The following is an 18,923-nucleotide window of genomic DNA, read 5'->3' on the forward strand; positions in this document are numbered from 1 at the left end:
TCAAAGATTCTGTATGTTTTACCACAGTTTTTTTTTTTGTAATTTACCACAGTAGTTTTTTAAAAGATATTAATGTTGAGAATGTTTATGACATTTGCCTTAAGTAAAAATAAATCAGAATATATTTTGTACACAGGGAAGTACAGTGATTTTAAAATGTATACGAAGAAATCAAGACAAGAATAAATAACAAAACATTAATAGTGGCTGTCTTCGCCCAACTTCAGGGACTCTTGTCTCTTCATCCACATTTCAAATCCTACTGCTTCCCAAATGTGTCAGGAGTGTGAACTTTACCAAAAAACAAAAAAAGCATATACATGAACAAGTCCCTAAAAACCCAACCTTGCTCTGCAACTAATTTAGTTTTGACAGTAAGAATGCAGTGGAGATTCTTGTGCAAGGGATCAGTGTGGGACGGGTAATACTTTACAAAGATCCTTTTGTTGGTGGGATGCAGAATGGTTAATGAAGAAAGGACTGACCCCAAGTCACATCCTGGCTCCTTCACTAACTAGATAGAGCTCTCTGACCCTGGATAAATTGTCAGAAATCTCCTAGCTTCGCTTCACTTGACCACAGAATAATTTCTCCTTCGTAGGGTCGTGGTGAGGATTAGAGATAATGTATATGAGGCCATGGAGGGCAGCCATTAGAAATACTGGCTATTGGCATCTGGGCTCTCTAGAAGACAAAGTGAAGCCCAGGGCTCTGGGGGCAAGGCCAAGGGTCCCTGAGCTTCAGCAGTCTGCTTCATCATAACTACTTCCTGACTTCTCATGGGAGCAACTTTCTCCATCCACAAAAAACCAAGGAGGCAGAAATCACAGCATCCAATGGGAGTACATGCTATCACACTAGGTTAGTTTGGAGATGCATACAGCACAAACCCTGTAATAACTTCCTTGAATTAATCATCCTTATGACAGTGGGAACATTTGTATATTCAGGACAAGGTATTTGAAAATTAGGGGGTGAATTTTTTATACTCACTCCACATATCCAGAGTCTAATCAACTCTGCTCTTTAGTAGCCTCCTTCTCTTATTCCCCTTCACCCAGACACAGACCTCGTCCAAATGCATTCCCAAGAAGACCTATCCAGAGCACTGAGTTTAAAATTACAAACTTGGGGGCACCTGGGGGGCTCAGTGGTTGAGCATCTGCCTTTGGCTCAGGGCTTGATTCTAGGGTCCCGGGATCAAGTTCCGCATCAGGCTCCCCAGAGGGAAACTGCTTCTCCCTCTGCCTGTGTCTCTGCCTCTTTCTCTATGTCTCTCATGAATAAATAAATAAAATCTTTTATTTTATTTTTTTTTTATTTATTTATGATAGGCACACACAGAGAGAGAGAGAGGCAGAGACACAGGCAGAGGGAGAAGCAGGCTCCATGCACCGGGAGCCTGACGTGGGATTCGATCCCGGATCTCCAGGATCGCGCCCTGGGCCAAAGGCAGGTGCTAAACTGCTGTGCCACCCAGGGATCCCAATAAATAAAATCTTAAAAAAAAAAAAAAAACTTGCGTTCAAATGAATTAACCATGAGAATAGTGCCTGACACATAAGAGGTACCCACTGCATAATAAATTTCACTGAATAAACAAATTTTGAAGGTTTTGAGATTTGAGGTTATTTCTTGGATTTTTTCTTCTTTTTTGAGAAAGAGTGCACGCACATGAGAGGGGGAGAGAGAGAGAGGATCTTAAGCAGGGTCCATGTATAACACCAAGTCAGATGGGGGGGGCTCGATCTCACCACCTTGAGATCATGACCTGAGCTGAAATCAAGAGTTGGACACTCAAACAACCGAGTCACCCAGGCGCCCCTGCTGGATATCTTTATAACAGCATCTTATTTCCTCTGTTATGATTCAGATTTATAAATGAAATAATAATTAATGTACTTATTAGAAGGGCAATGTCCCCTTGGGTAGTCGTGGACTACTTCGGTTTGATTCAACATAAGCTATTGTCTTTTCATTGGCAAAGAAATAATCTATTGTGATTCCAACCACTCATTTTAACAGTAAGATTAAATTCTTTAACCAAATATCACTTTGGCGGGATCCCTGGGTGGCGCAGCGGTTTGGCGCCTGCCTTTGGCCCAGGGCGCGATCCTGGAGACCCGGGATCGAATCCCACATCGGGCTCCCGGTGCATGGAGCCTGCTTCTCCCTCTGCCTGTGTCTCTGCCCCTCTCTCTCTCTCTCTCTCTCTCTGTGACTATCATAAATAAATTTTAAAAAATGAAAAAAAACAAAACAAAAAACAAATATCACTTTGGCAATTATTGCCAAGTAGTTACTGGCTTTAAGCAGACTTCCTTCTGGTGGGTCCTTCCCCATTCCAACCCCGTGGAGTCTGGAACTTACTTGATAGGTTTGTAGCTGGGGCTTTTACAGAAGACCAGCAATCCGGCTCCGGAACCCACCAACAAACCCCCCATCTTCAGGCACCTGATGGCAGACACTCCCTAAGGGGTAGAAACAGCACTGAGAGAAAAGCCAGATGGTTTCATCGTTAAGAATCAGTGTGTGGGGGCACCTGAGTGGCTTCGTCAGTTAAGTGTCTTTCTTCGGCTTAGGTCATGATCCTGGGGTCCTGGGATAGAGCCCTGGTCAATGGGGAACCTGCCACTCCCCCTGTGTGTGCTTGCTCGCTCACTCTCTCTTTCAAATAAAGAAATAAATAAAATATTTTTAAATTAAAAAAAGAATCAGTGTGTGAGCTGACACACATGTAACAGACATGGGGCATTGCAAAGGACAGGTCAATGCTGCCACGTGTTGCCTGGACAAAACACATGAAGGTATCACCTGTGACATACCCCTAGGCTGGCCACAGGGCTCAGTGCCAAGAATGAGCTCTCCTGGTCCTTCAAGGAGCAAGCCTGCTTCATCAGACTTCCTCCCTTTAAAACCACCTGTGCATTTTGAATGTATTAAAAATTAACACTTTTTATCTATCTATTGGAATGAAGTTACAGCAGAAGGTATAATAAGCGCGGGCAACATTAGTTCCACAGTGGCTACTGTTTACACCAGAAGTTAATTCTTATACTGCAAGGAGATCATTTTAACATCCAAGGAAAGCACTAAGAACCCTTATTGTTTGGTGACTATATTTTCTGAACTAAAGCATGCAGTATATAGTATATAGTCTTACCAATAATAGACGTAGTTAAATTCAAAGCCATCTTCAAAGTGTGGGGAAATATGATGGTCATTTTATAGCCCCCACTATGAAGTTCTAATTTTATTTTATTGTATTTTTTAAGGACTTTTTAAAAAGATTTTATTTATTTACTCATGAGAGACACAGAAAGAGAGAGGCAGAGACATAGGCAGAGGGAGAAGCAGGATCCATGCAGGAAGCCCAGTGTGGGACTCGATCCTGGGACTCCGGGATCACACCCTAGGCCGAAAGCAGATGCTCAACCGCTGAGCCACCCAGGGATCCCCTGTATTTTTTTTAAGGATTTTATTTATTTATTTGAAAGAGAGTGAGCAAGAGAGAGAGCAGGGGAGGAGCAAAGGGAGAGGGAGAAACAGACCCTCCACTGAGCAGGAAGCCTGACATGGGGCTCGATCTCAGGACTCTGGGATCGTGACCTGAGCCAAAAGCAGATGATTAACCAACTGAGCCACCCAGGAGCCCCACAATGTTTCATTTTAAAGCTTTCAGTAATAATACAGCTAATGACTTTACAGGCACAGCCTAATAAACTTTAACAAACTTTACAAAATAAATATTATGTCTTTTCAAGTTACACTAAATTGAGTTAGCCTATTCTGGTTCAAAATGCATTTTATGTTTGAGAAGAGAAAGCAAGACTCAAGAATGTTAAGGCACAGAGCAGAATTATGGGCTCCCCTGTCCTGCCCACCACCTTCATCTCCCAAAATGCTACAGCAGGACAATGGGATAAATGCCCAGCCCATGAGGAGACAACCCTGGAGTGAGGATTCTTAGCATGTGTTGGGGGACTTAGGGAAGCAAGGGATAAAGCATTCAACAGAGCCTCAGAGTTACCTATGTGTGATTTCTAAATAAACTTTTGAAATTATAAGCAGGTTCTGAAGCCAGGCTGCATGAGTTCAAATTTCAGCTCTGCTACTGATTAACCATGAGATCTTGAATAGTATGTGACTCAGTGTCCTCATCTGTGATGCAGGGATGAAAATGGTACCTATCTCATCAGACTGTTGAGGACCAAATGGGGTAATACAAAGAAGGGGCTTTGCTCCGTGTCCAATATGCCAACATTTAGGGATCCTGTACTGTTTTTAATATTAGTATTATGACCACCATCATCTTAGGCTTACCAGGTCCGTTAGAAACGATTCCAACCCCTTTACCCTTCTAACCATAGAGTGGCCATTTAAGTAGAGTTTCAAAATGGGTAACAGCCCAAGGTCACGTAATATTCCAACCAAATGTCTTCAGCGATATCTCCTATCCTTTCATCCCCTAAGAATTATTTTCTTTCCACTTGCGTAAGTGGTTCCACTTGGAACCACTGCTTTGTGGAATTTACCATCAGGCCTAAATGCCTAAATGGCTTAGGAGTTAAAGTATTCACAGTACCCCCATCAATGGCACTTAAGTACCAACAACTTGGGGAACACTAAGATGGCCAGCATCTATTTTTGGGAAAGGCATTTAGATCCCAAGTGCTGTAGGGGGAAGGTGTCAAAAATAGGCAGATTGGTATTTTTCACATAGTGTTAAATGGAGCCCTTTGGAAGTATCTCAGGAGGTGGAAATGGCAGGGCTCTGAGCCTTGCCCTCCCTTTAACTGGGCTGCTTTGCTTTTATCTGTTTCATATCCTGGAATTCCCCTCCTAAAAATAACTTGGAAAACAATGTCTAGACTATACCTCGATCTCCGGTGGGATTATTTCTAAGCCTTTCTCTATCCATACTATAGCGTTCTCTCATTCTTATGCATACTCTTAAAAGCTTGAACATTAAATGATGAGTGTGATTAAGTAAACTCTAACATCTTCCCTGGGCATGTGGTGCAAGATTTCAAGTCTTCTGGGGAATATCTGCTAAGTGGGAAAGCATCTAAGCTGAGAACCATCTGTTCTATTATCAGACATGCGATAGGCAGGTGCAGAACCTAGCACAAGCTCTCAAATTCAAAGGTTAGTGGAAACAGCCCTTGTAACTTTCTGCAGGTCCTGGAAATAGCAGCTCTTATTTTGTGAGACTACCCTCTGATCATAGATTTTTTTCTTTTAAATATTGAAGTCTTTCTGGATTTTTAATCAGAATTGTTAGGAACTCTGCAAATATAAATAATACACATTTTCTAGGTCTTGCTCATGACTTACAATGCTGGCTGAAGCTAAACTCTAAGATCTGGTTATTAGAGGGGTGGCTGGGGGGCTCAGTTGGTGAAGTGTCTGCCTTCAGCTTAGGTCATGATCTCCAGGTCCTGGGATCGAGCCCCACAGCAGGCTCCCTTCTCAGTGGGGAGTCTGCTTCTCCTTCTCCCTCTACCCTTCCCTATCCTGCTTGTGGGCGCGCTCTCTCTCTCTCTCAAATCAATAAATAAAATCATTTTTAAAATAACCTACTTATTGACTAGGACGAAAATTACATATGTATGTATGTGTATATCCGGTGTTATAGATCAAAAAGCATATTTCTTTTATATATGGTAACAGGGCTGTCAAAATTCTGGCACCAGTATGGGTACAAATCAGAACCACAGGCCCGGTGCTTGAAAAATGTAAAAAACGTGTGGTCTGATTCCCTAACTGGGGACACCGAGGAAGTTTGCTCTACATATGAACCAGAGATGAGGGCTCAGAGAAGTCAATGCACCTTGCAAATTTTGGTGTGGCCCTGGGTACAACACAGCCTTCTTCTTTTTTCCACAGACTTTTTTTTTTTAAGATTTTATTTATTTATTCATGAGAGACACACAGAGAGAGGCAGAGATACAGGCAGAGGGAGAAGCAGAGGGAGCCCAATGAGGGACTCGATCCCAGAACCCCCGGGGGTCACAACCTGAGCCAAAGGCATATGCTTACCACTAAGCAACCCAGGTGCCCCTTTTTCCCACAGACTCTTGACATAGGTCTATGCTGCCAGTGGAGGGAAGAAATCACCAGAAAAGAGCAGGGCAGGACAGATGCTGGCGGTCTCTACTTACCAGACTGAATTTGTCCTTCACAGGCCCAGTGTCTGCCAGCAGTTTGGTCCTTGGGTTCATTTTCAGAATATCTCCAGTTGTGGTGCCAAGGAAGAAAAAGTTATCATCGTCAGCTATCTGGGGATCAGAGACAAAAAGGGTGCTAAAGATCTGTGTTTTCTCAGTGATGCCCAATAGCTCCCATCAGGGATGGGACAAACTTTCTCTGAGGCCCCATTGGACATCTGACCTACAAAGGTGCCCATGGCTACCTCAGTCTCTATGGACTCTAAGATGGGTAAGAACAGCTCTGAGGGGGGCAGAATCAAAGCCAACCTCAGAACCAGGAGAAAGGTTAGACTCCAGCTAGCCTATGCATTTCACTGGAAGACTCTGTGTCTGGTGTTAGATACGCATGTGTACATATCCTGCCAGTTCTGGTTCTGGAGACACCACCTCAGAGTGCCTAGGATGAAGATTTACTCCTCCAAGGAGAACATGTGTTTGCTTTATCTCCTATTTTCCAAAGTCTATCTGCGTATGACAATGATGTGTTAAATAAGAGAAATAAGTCAGTGGAGAATGGAGTTGTCCATATGCATGTAGGAGTCCAACGTAAAAACATATAATTCCTCTTTCCCAAAGTTGTGTCTAGGCAGCTCCTACCTTCTGAAAGGAGCTCCAGAAACAAGACCCTTCCTCACCTGTATCCCCTCAATCAGCATCCCTTATGTCCAGACCTCCCCTCCCTACCCCGCAGCCCAAGGTATGTGTACCTATGTATGTGCACACATGTATGCACACACACACATGCATGTACACACACACACATATACCCCTTGGCCAATACTGTTAACAGGAATTTGTACCAATCTTTACTGACATTAATACTTAAAAGTAATACTTACTGTAATACTCATGACTATTCTTTTCATCTGACCTGTTTGGCACTCAGTTGGCCAGATTTTTCTATTTGGGAGATCCAGTTCCCATACTCGAATGGTCCCACTATGGAAGAGAGACACAATCAAATGGAAATCTATTTACTAATCTGTTTATCTCGTCTCTGTTTTCTGCATTCCCCTGGAGGAGAAGCCGAAGGGAAGAGAACTGGATATTTCTGAGGGTTTCTTAGGCCTACTGTTCTACTTAAAATCTTCCACTCAATCCTTACAACCACCCTCCGAGGTAGGTTTTATGATCCCCTCTCTCCTCCAAATGAGAAAACACAGCAGAGCAAGGATTCACACCCAGTTACCCACTGTAGTCAGAGCAGACATAAACACAAATAAACAAAGGGCAAACCAGAGTTCACTAAGTATGTTTCCTTCAAGGTTAGCAGTTGTGAGAAGATCTTTTCAAGGAAAGTGCTTCGTTATGGAGAGCTGTCCTCATGAAAAATGAGACCAAGTAAACAGTGGGCCAAAGAAAATCAGCCCCTGACACAAAGGCTTGGCATATACTTGGCATTCAATCACTGTATGTTGAGTTAATCTGAATTAATAATTGTATAAACATATCGTGGTCAATGTCATAGCTGAAGCTAATAGTCGAAGGCAAAAAAAAGATTAACTTAAAAATAGATGGATCGGGGCGGGGGGGGGGGGCACCTGGGTGGCTCAGTGATTGAGTGTCTGCCTTCAATTCAGGGCGTAATCCCATGGTCCTGGGATTGAGTCCTTCATCGAGCTCCCCACAGGGAGCCTGCCTCTCTCTCTGTGTCTCTCATGAATAAATAAATAGAATGTTTAAAAAGAAAATAGATTGATGGAGGTGCCTGGCTGGCTCAGTCAGAAGAGCATGTGACTCTTGATATCAGGGGTTGTGAGTTCAAGCCCCACATTGGGCATAGATATTACTTAAATAAATCAATTTAAAACAAAATAAAAATTTAAAAAAAGAAAAAGAAAAACAGATCAGTCAAGTTCAGTTTTCCTCTTTTTTTTTTTTTTTTGGCCTCCAGTGTTATGCACATAATAAGTGCTCGATAACTATTTTGTACACATTCTCATTTGAATAAAAATATACTTCTCATTTGAATTCTTATTTTGAGTACTTTCAAAATTAAAAAGAAAAATCAGCTTCTCCAAGGCCCTCCTGGTAGATGTCACTTGGATGTCAAATTGGAATTTGCAGGATCTCTCATGAGGGACAATATAATGGAATATCTGAAACTGGGGCCAACATGGAGGGTACTGTGGGTGCCATACCAGAAATCTTACTTACGAGTACTTACTTACTCTTAGTTATCACTGTTGCATGAAATTAAAGCAGATCTAGAATAACAGACTGTCCTTAAAAAAAAATAAAATAAAATAAAATAAAAGTTTGGGCAAGGAGGGCTTCAATTCAAGGTTTGAATCCTGGAGAAACACTGTCCTTGGATGTCAGAGTGGGCTGATGCCTGCAGCTGAGGCCGCTGCTGAGGAGCAGCGGGACCCTGGTGATACAAAGGCTTATTGAAGCCACTTTGCAAACCCCAAGGAAGTGACAGTACTGCATGGTCGCCAGTGCCCTCAGAAGACAGGGAAGGATGAGGCCAGATGCTCCAGGCTCAGGATGCTCTCCTAATAAGATTCACTCCATATGGGATTGGCTCATTCAACCAGCTAGGTTCATGGCCCCTACGTAAATCCATCCTCCCATCCTCGTAATTAGCCCCAGAAAAAAAGCATGCTGCATATCACAGGGAGGGGACAGGACACAGTGCAGATGTAGAGTAATTCTTTGCTCTGGCTGGAAAAGCAGCCAGTGGTGTGTGCCTTTCACAGATGGGAGACTACAGATGGGATGAACAAGAGGGTTCCACCCAACATGTACTCCGACCCCACATTCATAGCTTTCGGACCTTTACACCGGCACACCACATCATGAAAGAGGATGCTTTTGTGCAGGTATAACCTTCATCTCCCAATCCAGAAAGGGCCCTGATTGGTGAATCTGTAAATTAATTTCTTCTGTTAGATGCTGGCTCTCAGCTTGGTCTCCATTAGCTGGGTAAAAGCTAGAAATTATCTCATATGGCCAATAGTCAGACATCTGAAACTTCCTGGCACAGTTCATTTGCAAACTATCATTTCAGGACACCTAAATCAAGACAGGTGCTAAGCAACATCAACCAGTGAGTGGATCTGTGCAATCGTGCACATTCCTCTCTGAGCATGCACTGTAGATAGTGCATGATCAGCGACAAACAGACCAGACCCCAAAATGAATTTAGCAGAGAAGCAGTGGCTCCTCAGTAGGAAGCACAGAATTTTCAAATAACCATATTTAAAGACTTTCAGTTACAAGGCTTTTTAAGGACTGCAAAATCATGCAAATTATGATATAAGGTAATTTTGCAGGATGAATACTGTGTTCCCCCAAATTGGAATGGCCATGCTTTCTGCCCAAGCAAATAGAGTGATGTACGAGTTCTGAAAACCCTGACTGCATGCAGATGCGTACTTTCCAGCAGTAACGAACATCTCATCCCGGCACCTCGAGAAGATTATTGTGGTGGCATTCCCCACGTTGAGACTGGCTGCAGGACTGCCACAGATGGCTTCTCTCTTGGCTATGCTCCACACGACCACACTGCCAAAACGAGAAGGACCAAAAGAGTCAGGGGAAGATAGGCTCTTGAAATAAGAAACAGTGTTTTTAGTGGTTCGAGAAAGAGAGAGAAAGAAAGAGAGAGAGAGAGAGAGAGAGAGAGAGAAGGAACAAAATAATTACACTGACCCCCAGATATCTCCTGTGCCGCACTGGTTATTAGAGGACAAGCAGGTGACACTTAAAAAGGTTTTGAAGGAAAATGATAATGAGGCTAGAAACCAGTGACCCCCTCCCCCCCATCAATGAAGTCTGATGCTAAAATAAAGACATTTTCAGATAAGCAAGGCATAAACATTTACCGCCCATTTATCACATGTAAAAAATTTTCCTTGGAGAAGTATTCCAGGAAAAAAAAACAAAACAGTGCAATGAAAAGGATGAGCTCAGGCAGTGCTTCCAAACATGAACATACACCAGGGTCTTCTCGAGCTTCTGAGTCAGAGGTGGGGCCTGAGATTTTGCTTTTCTAAAAAGTTCCTGGTGATGTTGATGCGGCTGGTCTGGGGAGCACACATGGAGAAGCACTGCTTTGGGTTCCTTTTCCTTCTTTCTGGGTGCAAATTAGTCTTAAATTGAGCATGTTCAGATAATAATACTAAAAATGCTGGGGGGAGGGTAGCCCAAGTGGCTCAGTAGTTTAGCGCCTGCCTTTGGCCCAGAGACCTGGGATCGAGTCCCACATCAGGCTCCCTGCATGGAGCCTGCTTCTCCCTCTGCCTGTGTCTCTGCCTCTCTTTCTCTCTGTGTCTCTTATGAATAAATAAATATAAAATATTTATAAAAAAATAAAATAAAATAAAAATGCTGGGGATCATCTAAATATTAAAGAAAAGGAATGCAGATGGTACAAAGTTGTTAATGTAAAAATATGCCTCGCTATGCTTCCCAAATTTCCTATATGTATAATGTATTATCACCAGGGGTCTAAAATCCAAGTAGAATCAAGATTGGTAGGAATGAGGAGGTAGGAAGTTGTGTTAAGAGCCAGAATTTTTTTCTTTTTTCTTAATAGGAAATTGATAGATACCATCTGAAGTGGAAAACTTGAGAGGCATATCATGCCTCCTCCCCCCCCCAAAAAAGACTCTTAAAACCAAGTACGTCATGCCCAAGAGAAATTAAAACATACATCCAATCCAAATATTGTACATGAATGTTCATAACAGCATTATTATTAATAGCCTAAAACTGGGAAAGACACAAAGCCCCATCAACTGAAGGATAAAGAAAATGTGGTGGAGCCATACAATGGAATATTATTTGACGCTAAAAAGAATGAAGTACTGATACTTGCCAAAGTATGGATGAACCCTGAAAACATTATGCTTAATAAAAAATAGAGGATACCAGGGTGCCTGGGTGGCTCAGTCGGTGAAGCATCTGCCTTCAGCTCAGGGCATGATCTCAGTGTCCTGGGATGAAGGCCTGTGTCGGGCTCCCTGCACAGGGGTAAGTCTGCTTCTCCCTCTCATTGTGTCCCTCCCCCTGCTTGTGCTCTCTTTCTCTCTCTCACTCACTCACTCTCTCTCTCAAATGAATAAATAAAATCTTTTAAAAATTCAGTTACAAAAGGCTATATATTGTATTATTCCGTTTATGGAATGCTACACTGAGAACAGGCAAATCTATAGAAACAGAAAGTAGATTAGTGGTTGCCTGGGGCTGAGAGGGTAGTGGTGGAGTGGGGAGTGACTGCTAATGGATGAAGGGTCTCTTTTCAGAGTGTATAAAATGCTCTGCAATTGTTTGTGGTGGTAGTTACACAACATGACATGTAAAAAATGTCTTTGGGGAAGTATTTCAGCAAAGAAAGAAAGAAAGAACTGAAGAACAAAAGAAAGAAAAAAATCCACTCAACTAACCGCTATAGCAAAAAGTATATACCCATATATTTTAAGTGGGTTAATTTTATGGTATGTGAAATATATCTCAATGAAGGTGTTAAAAAAAAAAAAGAATCCCAGTGCTCCTGGGGAGAGCTCTTCATAGTGGAGGGGATATGAATTCTGAATTCTTGTGCATAGCAGGACAACACATTTTCTTTATAAACCACAGATGTATGGGGATCCCTGGGTGGCTCAGCGGTTTAGCGCCTGCCTTCAGCTCAGGGCGTGGTCCTGGGGTCCCGGGATCAAGTCCCACATCAAGCTCCCTGCATGGAGCCTGCTTCTTCCTCTGCCTGTGTCTCTGCCTCTCTCTCTCTTTCATGAATGAATGAATAAGATCTTTTAAAAAATAAAAAATAAATAAACCACGGATGTGGTATAGCTTCCATTTTTCAAAAGCAAGTTTAAAATTTAAAAACAAATAAAAGGCACTGACATCAATAGCGAGTTGGCCAAATTTCAGCATATCTGTGCAATGGTATACAATGCAGTCATTGCAAAGAATGAGATCTATGTCTATACAGACACACAGGGAAAATGGCATTGGTATAAAGTAAATAAAAAATCAGGTTGTTCTCAGTAGGTGCAGAGAAAACATTTGACAAAGTACGACATCCATTCATGATAAAAATTCTCAACAAAGCAGGTCTAGTGGGAACATATCTCAACATAATAAAGGCCATATATGAAAAACCTACAGCTCACATATCATATTTAATGGTGAAAAACTGAAAGCTTTTCCTCTAGAAGGAACAAGACAAGGATGTCTTCTCTTACCACTATTATTCAACATAGTACTAGAAGTCCTAGCCACAGCAATCAGACCAGAAAAAGAAATAAAAGGCAACAAAATTGGTAAGGAAGAAGTAAACTGTCACTATTTGCAGATGATATGATATTATATATAGAAAACCCTAAAGATTCCACCAAAGGACTGCTAGAATGGCTGAATGAATTCAGTAAGATAGCAGGATACAAATTAATATACCAAAAATACATTTCTATCCACTAATAAGGAGGTAACAGTAAGAGAATTTAAGAAAACTTTCCCATTTCAATTACAAAAAGAATAAAATACCTAGGAATAAATTCAACCAAGGAGGTGAAAGACCTATACTCTGAAAACCATAAAATATTGATGAAAGAAATTGAAGAGACACAAATGGAAAGACATTCCATCCTCATGGATTGGAAGAATAGATATTGTTAAAATATCCATACTAGATATTATAAATCCACACTTTTATGGTCAATTAATCTATGACAAAGGAGACCTGAATGTGAGACCAGAATCCATAAAAATCCTGGAAGAAAACACAGGCAATAGTTTCTCTGACATTTGGCAATAGAAACATTTTTCTAGATACATCTCCGCCAACAGGGAACAAAAAGCAGAATTAAACTAGTGGGACAGTATCAAAACAAAAAGCTTTTGCACAGTGAAGAAAACCATCAACAAAACAGAAAGGCAACCTTTGGAATGGGAGAAGACATTTGCAAATGACATATCCGGTAAAGAGTTAATGTCCAAAATATATAAAAAATTTAATATAACTCAACACCAAAAAAAAAAAAAAAAAAAAAAGAAAGAAAAATCCAATTAAAAATGGGCAGAGAATCTGAATAGACATTTTCCCAGAAAAGATACAGATGGCCAACAAACACATGAAAAGATGCCCAATATCACTCATCACCAGGGAAATATAAATCAAAACCATAATGAGATACCATCTCACACCTGTCAGAATGGCTAAAATCAACAACACAAGAAACAACAGGTGTTGGCAAGGATGTGGAGAAAGGGGAGCCCTTTTGCACTCTTGGTGGGAATGCAAACTGGTGCAGCCACTCTGGAGAACAGTATGGAGGGTCCTCAAAAAGTTAAAAATATAAATTCTATATGATCCAGGAATGGAATTCCTGGTTTTTTCCCCAAAGAAAATGAAAACACTAATTCAAAAAGATACATGCATATGTTTACCATAGTATTTACAATAGCCAAGATATAGAAGCAGCCTAAGTACCTAATAGTATATAGAATTGTTGAATCATTATATTGTGCACCTGAAACTAATATAGCCTTGTTTATTATATTTGAAAAAATATTTTTAACAAATAAAATTTAAAATGAAAATGTAGGAAGCACCTGGATGGCCCAGTCAGTAAAGCATCAGCCTTTGGCTCAGGTCATGATCCCAGCGTCTTGGGGTAGAGCCCCAAACCAAGATGGGCTCCCTGGTCAACAGGGAGTCTGCTTCTCCCTCTGCCCCACCCCTGCTCCTGATCACTCTCTGTCAAATAAAATCTTTTAAAAATGTAAATTTCCTTTGTAATAGAACCACAAAGCATGAACAAGAAACTATCTGTGAAAGTGCAGCAAAGCATTAAATCCTACGCAAAACTCAGACTCTCTTGTTTTTCTTCTACAGACTATGCTCCTTTAGCATTTACGTGGGAATATGTACTGTATTGATTGTTCTAACACAATGCTTTTACATATTTTCCCCCTAATTTCATGTGTACGTATTCTCTGCCTCCTACACTTGACTCTTGGGTTCCTCGGTGGGGGCAAAGATCGTGTCTTGGCGAGGCAGGTTAATGTCGCCTTTGAGGGACACCTGGGGGCTCAGCGGTTGAGGGTCTGCCTTCAGCTCAGGGTGTGATCCCGGGGTCCTGGATCAGGCTCCCCACAGGGAGCCTGCTTCTCTCCCTCTGCCTGTCTCTGCCTCTCTGTCTGTGTCTCTCAGGAATAAATAAATAAATAATTTTTTAAATGCCACCCTTGGGGTCACATTGCCAGGGTTACTCTCCCAGCTCTGCTACTTACCAGTTGGTGGCATTCATTCCTCACCTGTCACATGGCACCAGTAGCTTCCACTTGGAGTTAAGGAGATAAGGCTTGACTAAGGTGTTCCATACACACCTGTCACACAGTAAGTGGCCTCCTACCTGGCCCTAAATTTGCTGTTGTCATTGATGATGATGGTATCATCCTTTTACAGCGAAGGTTCTCAAATTCAGTGTACTTTACAATCACCAGGATAACTTTGAGACTGCCTAAAGCCCAGGCCAATCAGCCTCTGAAGGTGGGCCCAAGTATCAGTGATTTCCTAAAGCTCCCTGGTGGGTTTTGATGCACAGTGAGGGTTGAGAACTGCTGCCCTACCATATTTTCCCCATGCACTTTTCACATGACACACAGCTGAATATGGACAGGCTGACAGAGAACGTCCAGGGGGAGAGGGTGCACGACATATCTGGAAATACACGTGGTGGAAAATAAATAAACCTGTTGAGTTCATTACCTGCCATCGTCTGGGCCTCCTAGTGATACCAAGTACAAGTCATTTGGTGAAAAGGCCAGTGCTTCAATTTTGCCCTTGTGAAGTGACAGCCGGGCAATCAGCTCTCTTTTCTTATAATCCCACAAGATGATGTCAGCCTGGGGGCAAGAATACACTGTCAGATCACAGACTGGCTTCAGAAGAGTCTGGAGCAGGGGAGAGAGAGCTACTCTGTCTTGGTGAAAAATAATCACTAATTGCACTTTTCTAGAAATTAGATCATTTCTTTCAAATGTAGTGGCAACAAACAGGAAAGGGTTTTGTTTTGTTTTAATATTTAATTTATTTATTTGAGAAAGAGACAGAGCATGAAGGGGGGGGGCAGAGGCAGAGGGAGAAGCAGGCTCCCCACTGAGCAGGGAGCCCCGTGCAGGACTGCCATCCCAGGACCCTGGGATCATTATCTGAGCTGAAGGCAGATGCTTCACCCTTTGAGCCACCCAGACACCCCTAGAAAGAGTTTTATTTAATTAATTAATTAATTAATTAATTTATTTATTTATTTATTTAGAAAGAGTTTTAAACTAAGCAGGGACTTTTGGTTTCTGAGCATAATCAGTGCACCAGCTACAAGGTCTAGAGTAAACACCAAAATACTCTCAGCTTAGGGAAGGAAAATGAGCTCAAGAAGGAGGCAAAGAGGAAGAAGAGGGAGGGGAGGAGGAACATACGCCAGCATAGAGTTGATCTGGATTGGGGTGGATTTCCCAGGAGGGCACCTCTCTGTCCATTTATGGGGAGCTATTCTCAGCTCATTCACCTTGAAGCCCATGAAAGTGACCTGTCCCGAGGCTATGTAGACCCCGCTCCTGGAGATGGTCACACAGGAGACATTGTTGCCATGGCCATGCAGAAAGTTCTGTTCCTGGGTGTTTATCGCCTGAATCAGGATCGTGCAGCCCAGAGGGTAAATCAGATGCTCCTGGTCAGGGTGGCATTTCAGACCCGTGGGCACATGTCCTGAGAGAGAGGTTAACAAAAGAAACGGTTTAAAAATAAATAAATAGGGGCAGCCCAGGTGGCTCAGCGGTTTAAGCGCCTGCCTTCTGCCCAGGGCGTGATCCTGGGGACCGGGGACCGAGTCCCACCTCAGGCTCCCTGCATGGAGCCTGCTTCTCTCTCTCCCTCTGCCTGTGTCTGTGCCTCTCTCTCTGTCTATCATGAATGAATGAATGAATGAATGAATAAATAAATAAATAAATAAATAAATAAATAAATAAATAAATAGTAATAATTAGGAGCAGTGTGCCTGCCTGGCCCAGTTGATAGAGCATGCAACTCTTGATCTCTGCATTGTGAGGTGGGGAACGCCTGAGTGGCTCAGTGGTTGAGCCTCGGCTCAGGGCCTGATCCTGGAATCTGGGATGGAGTCCCCCATCAGGTTCCCTGCAGGGAGCCTGCTTCTCCCTCTGCCTGTGTCTCTACCTCTCTCTCACTCTGTGTCTCTCATGAATAAATACATAAATCTTTAAAAAAAAAACAGTAATTGGTACAAAAATGGCCAATGTTTTTTAAAATTGCATACAAAAGAAGGATCCCTGGGTGGCTCAGCAGTTTGGTGCCTAGCTTTGGTCCAGGGCATGGTCCTGGGATCTGGGATCAAGTTCCACATCAGGCTTCCAGCATGGAGCCTGCCTCTCTCTCTCCCTCTATGTCTATCATGAATAAATAAATAAAATCTTAAAAAAAATAAAAATAAATAAAATTGCATACAAAAGAAAGCAGTTTTGAAATAAACCTTATTTCAAATAAAATAAGTGTATTGTGTGTGGGGGGGGAGGGGGGTAATATATTTAATTTTATTCCACTGACAAGGTCAGCCTAACATATCACTTCTCAGACTCTAATGTGTATAAAATTGCTTGGGAAATCTGGTTAAAATGCAGTTTGGGATTTGAGGTCTGGAGAGGGGCTGAGATTCTGCATTTCTGACAAGCTCTCAAGAGATGTTGATACTGGTTTGGCAATCTTATTAGTATCAGGGCTCAAGGGCCAATTTTGGGATCCTGAGAAGCAGGATTTCCTGGGTGCAGGAGAAATATGAGAGCAGCCTGTCTCCGTGAGTGTGGAGGCATAGGAAGACCATGAATTCACTGCCTAGGGCAGAAGTTTGGTGAAGATGATTTGGTTCTAAGTCACCACCAGGTGCTCTAAAGAAGCCACGCCCTCTCAGTGTGAGACCTGCCTCCCCCCTCCTCCTCGCATCTGCAAGAACCATCTTAAGAATTACAAACCTTTGTTACACGTTTTAATATGTCCTCCCTGATCAATCAACTTTGGTCAGGATATTTTGGGTTGTGCTTGATATTATTTTACAATATAAACCGTAAAGTCTGCTTGATTGGTTAAAAATCACTTTTAGCGGGATGATATTCAATGTGTAGATTAAGGAAAAATAATTTTTTTAATGATATATTCGATCTCCTTTCTAAAAACAGGAGATGCATTTCCAAGCTCCTTCCATGGCTTCCAGTGGCATTTTCAACATTCTTCATAAAGATCTCACACATTTTTTTAGTACGTTTATTCCTGGGTATTTTAAAAGCATTCTATGGCTATTTCCTACTCCATCAAAAGAGTCATAAATATTTATTAATATCATATTCTGGTCTTAGAATGAATTCGTCTTTTACATTTAACTCCCTCTAGAATTTATTTTGGTACGTAATGTGGTTCCAGTAGCTAAATAGGTTTTTTGTTTTGCTCAAATTGCCAAATATATTTATTGAATAAATGATTTCTTTTGCTTTAATTGAGATCATTCTTTTTCCATGCAGTAGGTTCTCAAAAGACTAAGGTTTGTGTCTTTGGGAGTGATCTATTCATATATGTATATTCACATATATATTTTTTCAGTTGCAGTTACCTTATAAGCAATCATATGGCTATCCATATGGAAAAAAGTAAAATTAGATCCTACTTCACACCATCCACAAAACAATATATTTCATGTAGATCAAAGCCCAAAATGTGACAAACAAGACTTAATGAGTACACAAGTTGTAGGAAATGACTTCTTTTAAAACACATACCACAAGAAGAGCAAATCCTAACAGAAAAGGCCAATATAGTCAACCAGTTAGGTTAAAAATTTTAAGTTTCTAATGACAGTTGACAAAATAAAAAGAAAAACTGAAACCAGGAGAAGATATTTGCAATGTACATGACGACAAGTATCATATCCAGAATAAACAAAGAGCTACTGCAAAGAAATAAGAAAAACACAAACAGTTTCAACAGAAAAGTGAGCCAAGGATTGGACCAGGCAATTTATGATAGAGGAAATTCAAAAGCCAGTAAACATATGAAGAAACAGGCAAATTTGCGAGTAATTGGGGAAATGCAAATTATATCCCAGATGAGATACCATTTCGTCTCCATCATAATGGCTAAAATTAAAAAGGTTGATAATAGCAAGCATCAGTGGTGATGTGAAACAAAAGGGAACACTCATACTTTAGCGTTGTGGGAAGGTATATTGATCGAATCGCTTTGGAAAACACCACATCCGCATGCAGCGTGTCTGAATATGCGCACACCCTGGGACCTAGCTGTTCCACTCTTTGGTATAGAACCTAGAGAAATACTTGCAAGGGTGCCCATGGCCACTACAAAAGTGTTCACTGTGGTATTGTTTGGATTAGCAAAAACTTGCAAATAAACTAAAAGACCACCAATGGTGGATAGGTAACTAATGTTGGCCTATTTACACAGAGAATAGTGGAGTTAAAATAAATTAATCAACATGAGTAGATTGCACAAATGCTAGGTGAGAAAAAAAGCAGGCTGCAGAATGTGACCAGGATGATATTATTACTATAAAATATAGAAATAGGCAAGTTAGTACTCTAAATTGTTTATTTATATATAGCATATTTAATATTTTACCCATACAGTAAAATTTAAAAACATAGCTGGAAAGAGTACACGTTAACTTCAGGATAGTGGTT

General features: G+C 41.5%; 1 protein-coding gene across 2 annotated transcripts in view; it reads right to left on the reverse strand.

The window, feature by feature from the left end:
* The window catches only part of CFAP52 (cilia and flagella associated protein 52), a 41,362-nt gene that overhangs the window by 19,513 nt on the left and 2,926 nt on the right, over positions 1-18,923 (reverse strand). For both annotated transcript variants that reach the window (XM_077892654.1, XM_077892655.1), the window contains exons 2-7: positions 15,734-15,933; positions 14,935-15,071; positions 9,594-9,722; positions 7,052-7,151; positions 6,165-6,281; positions 2,371-2,471 (exon numbers count right to left, since the gene is read on the reverse strand). In XM_077892654.1, coding sequence (XP_077748780.1) covers positions 2,371-2,471; positions 6,165-6,281; positions 7,052-7,151; positions 9,594-9,722; positions 14,935-15,071; positions 15,734-15,933 — 784 coding nt within the window. The remainder of the gene's footprint in view (positions 1-2,370; positions 2,472-6,164; positions 6,282-7,051; positions 7,152-9,593; positions 9,723-14,934; positions 15,072-15,733; positions 15,934-18,923) is intronic.

Source organism: Canis aureus, chromosome 3 (genome assembly GCF_053574225.1).
Source record: "Canis aureus isolate CA01 chromosome 3, VMU_Caureus_v.1.0, whole genome shotgun sequence".
In the NCBI taxonomy this organism is placed as follows: Eukaryota; Metazoa; Chordata; class Mammalia; order Carnivora; family Canidae; genus Canis; species Canis aureus.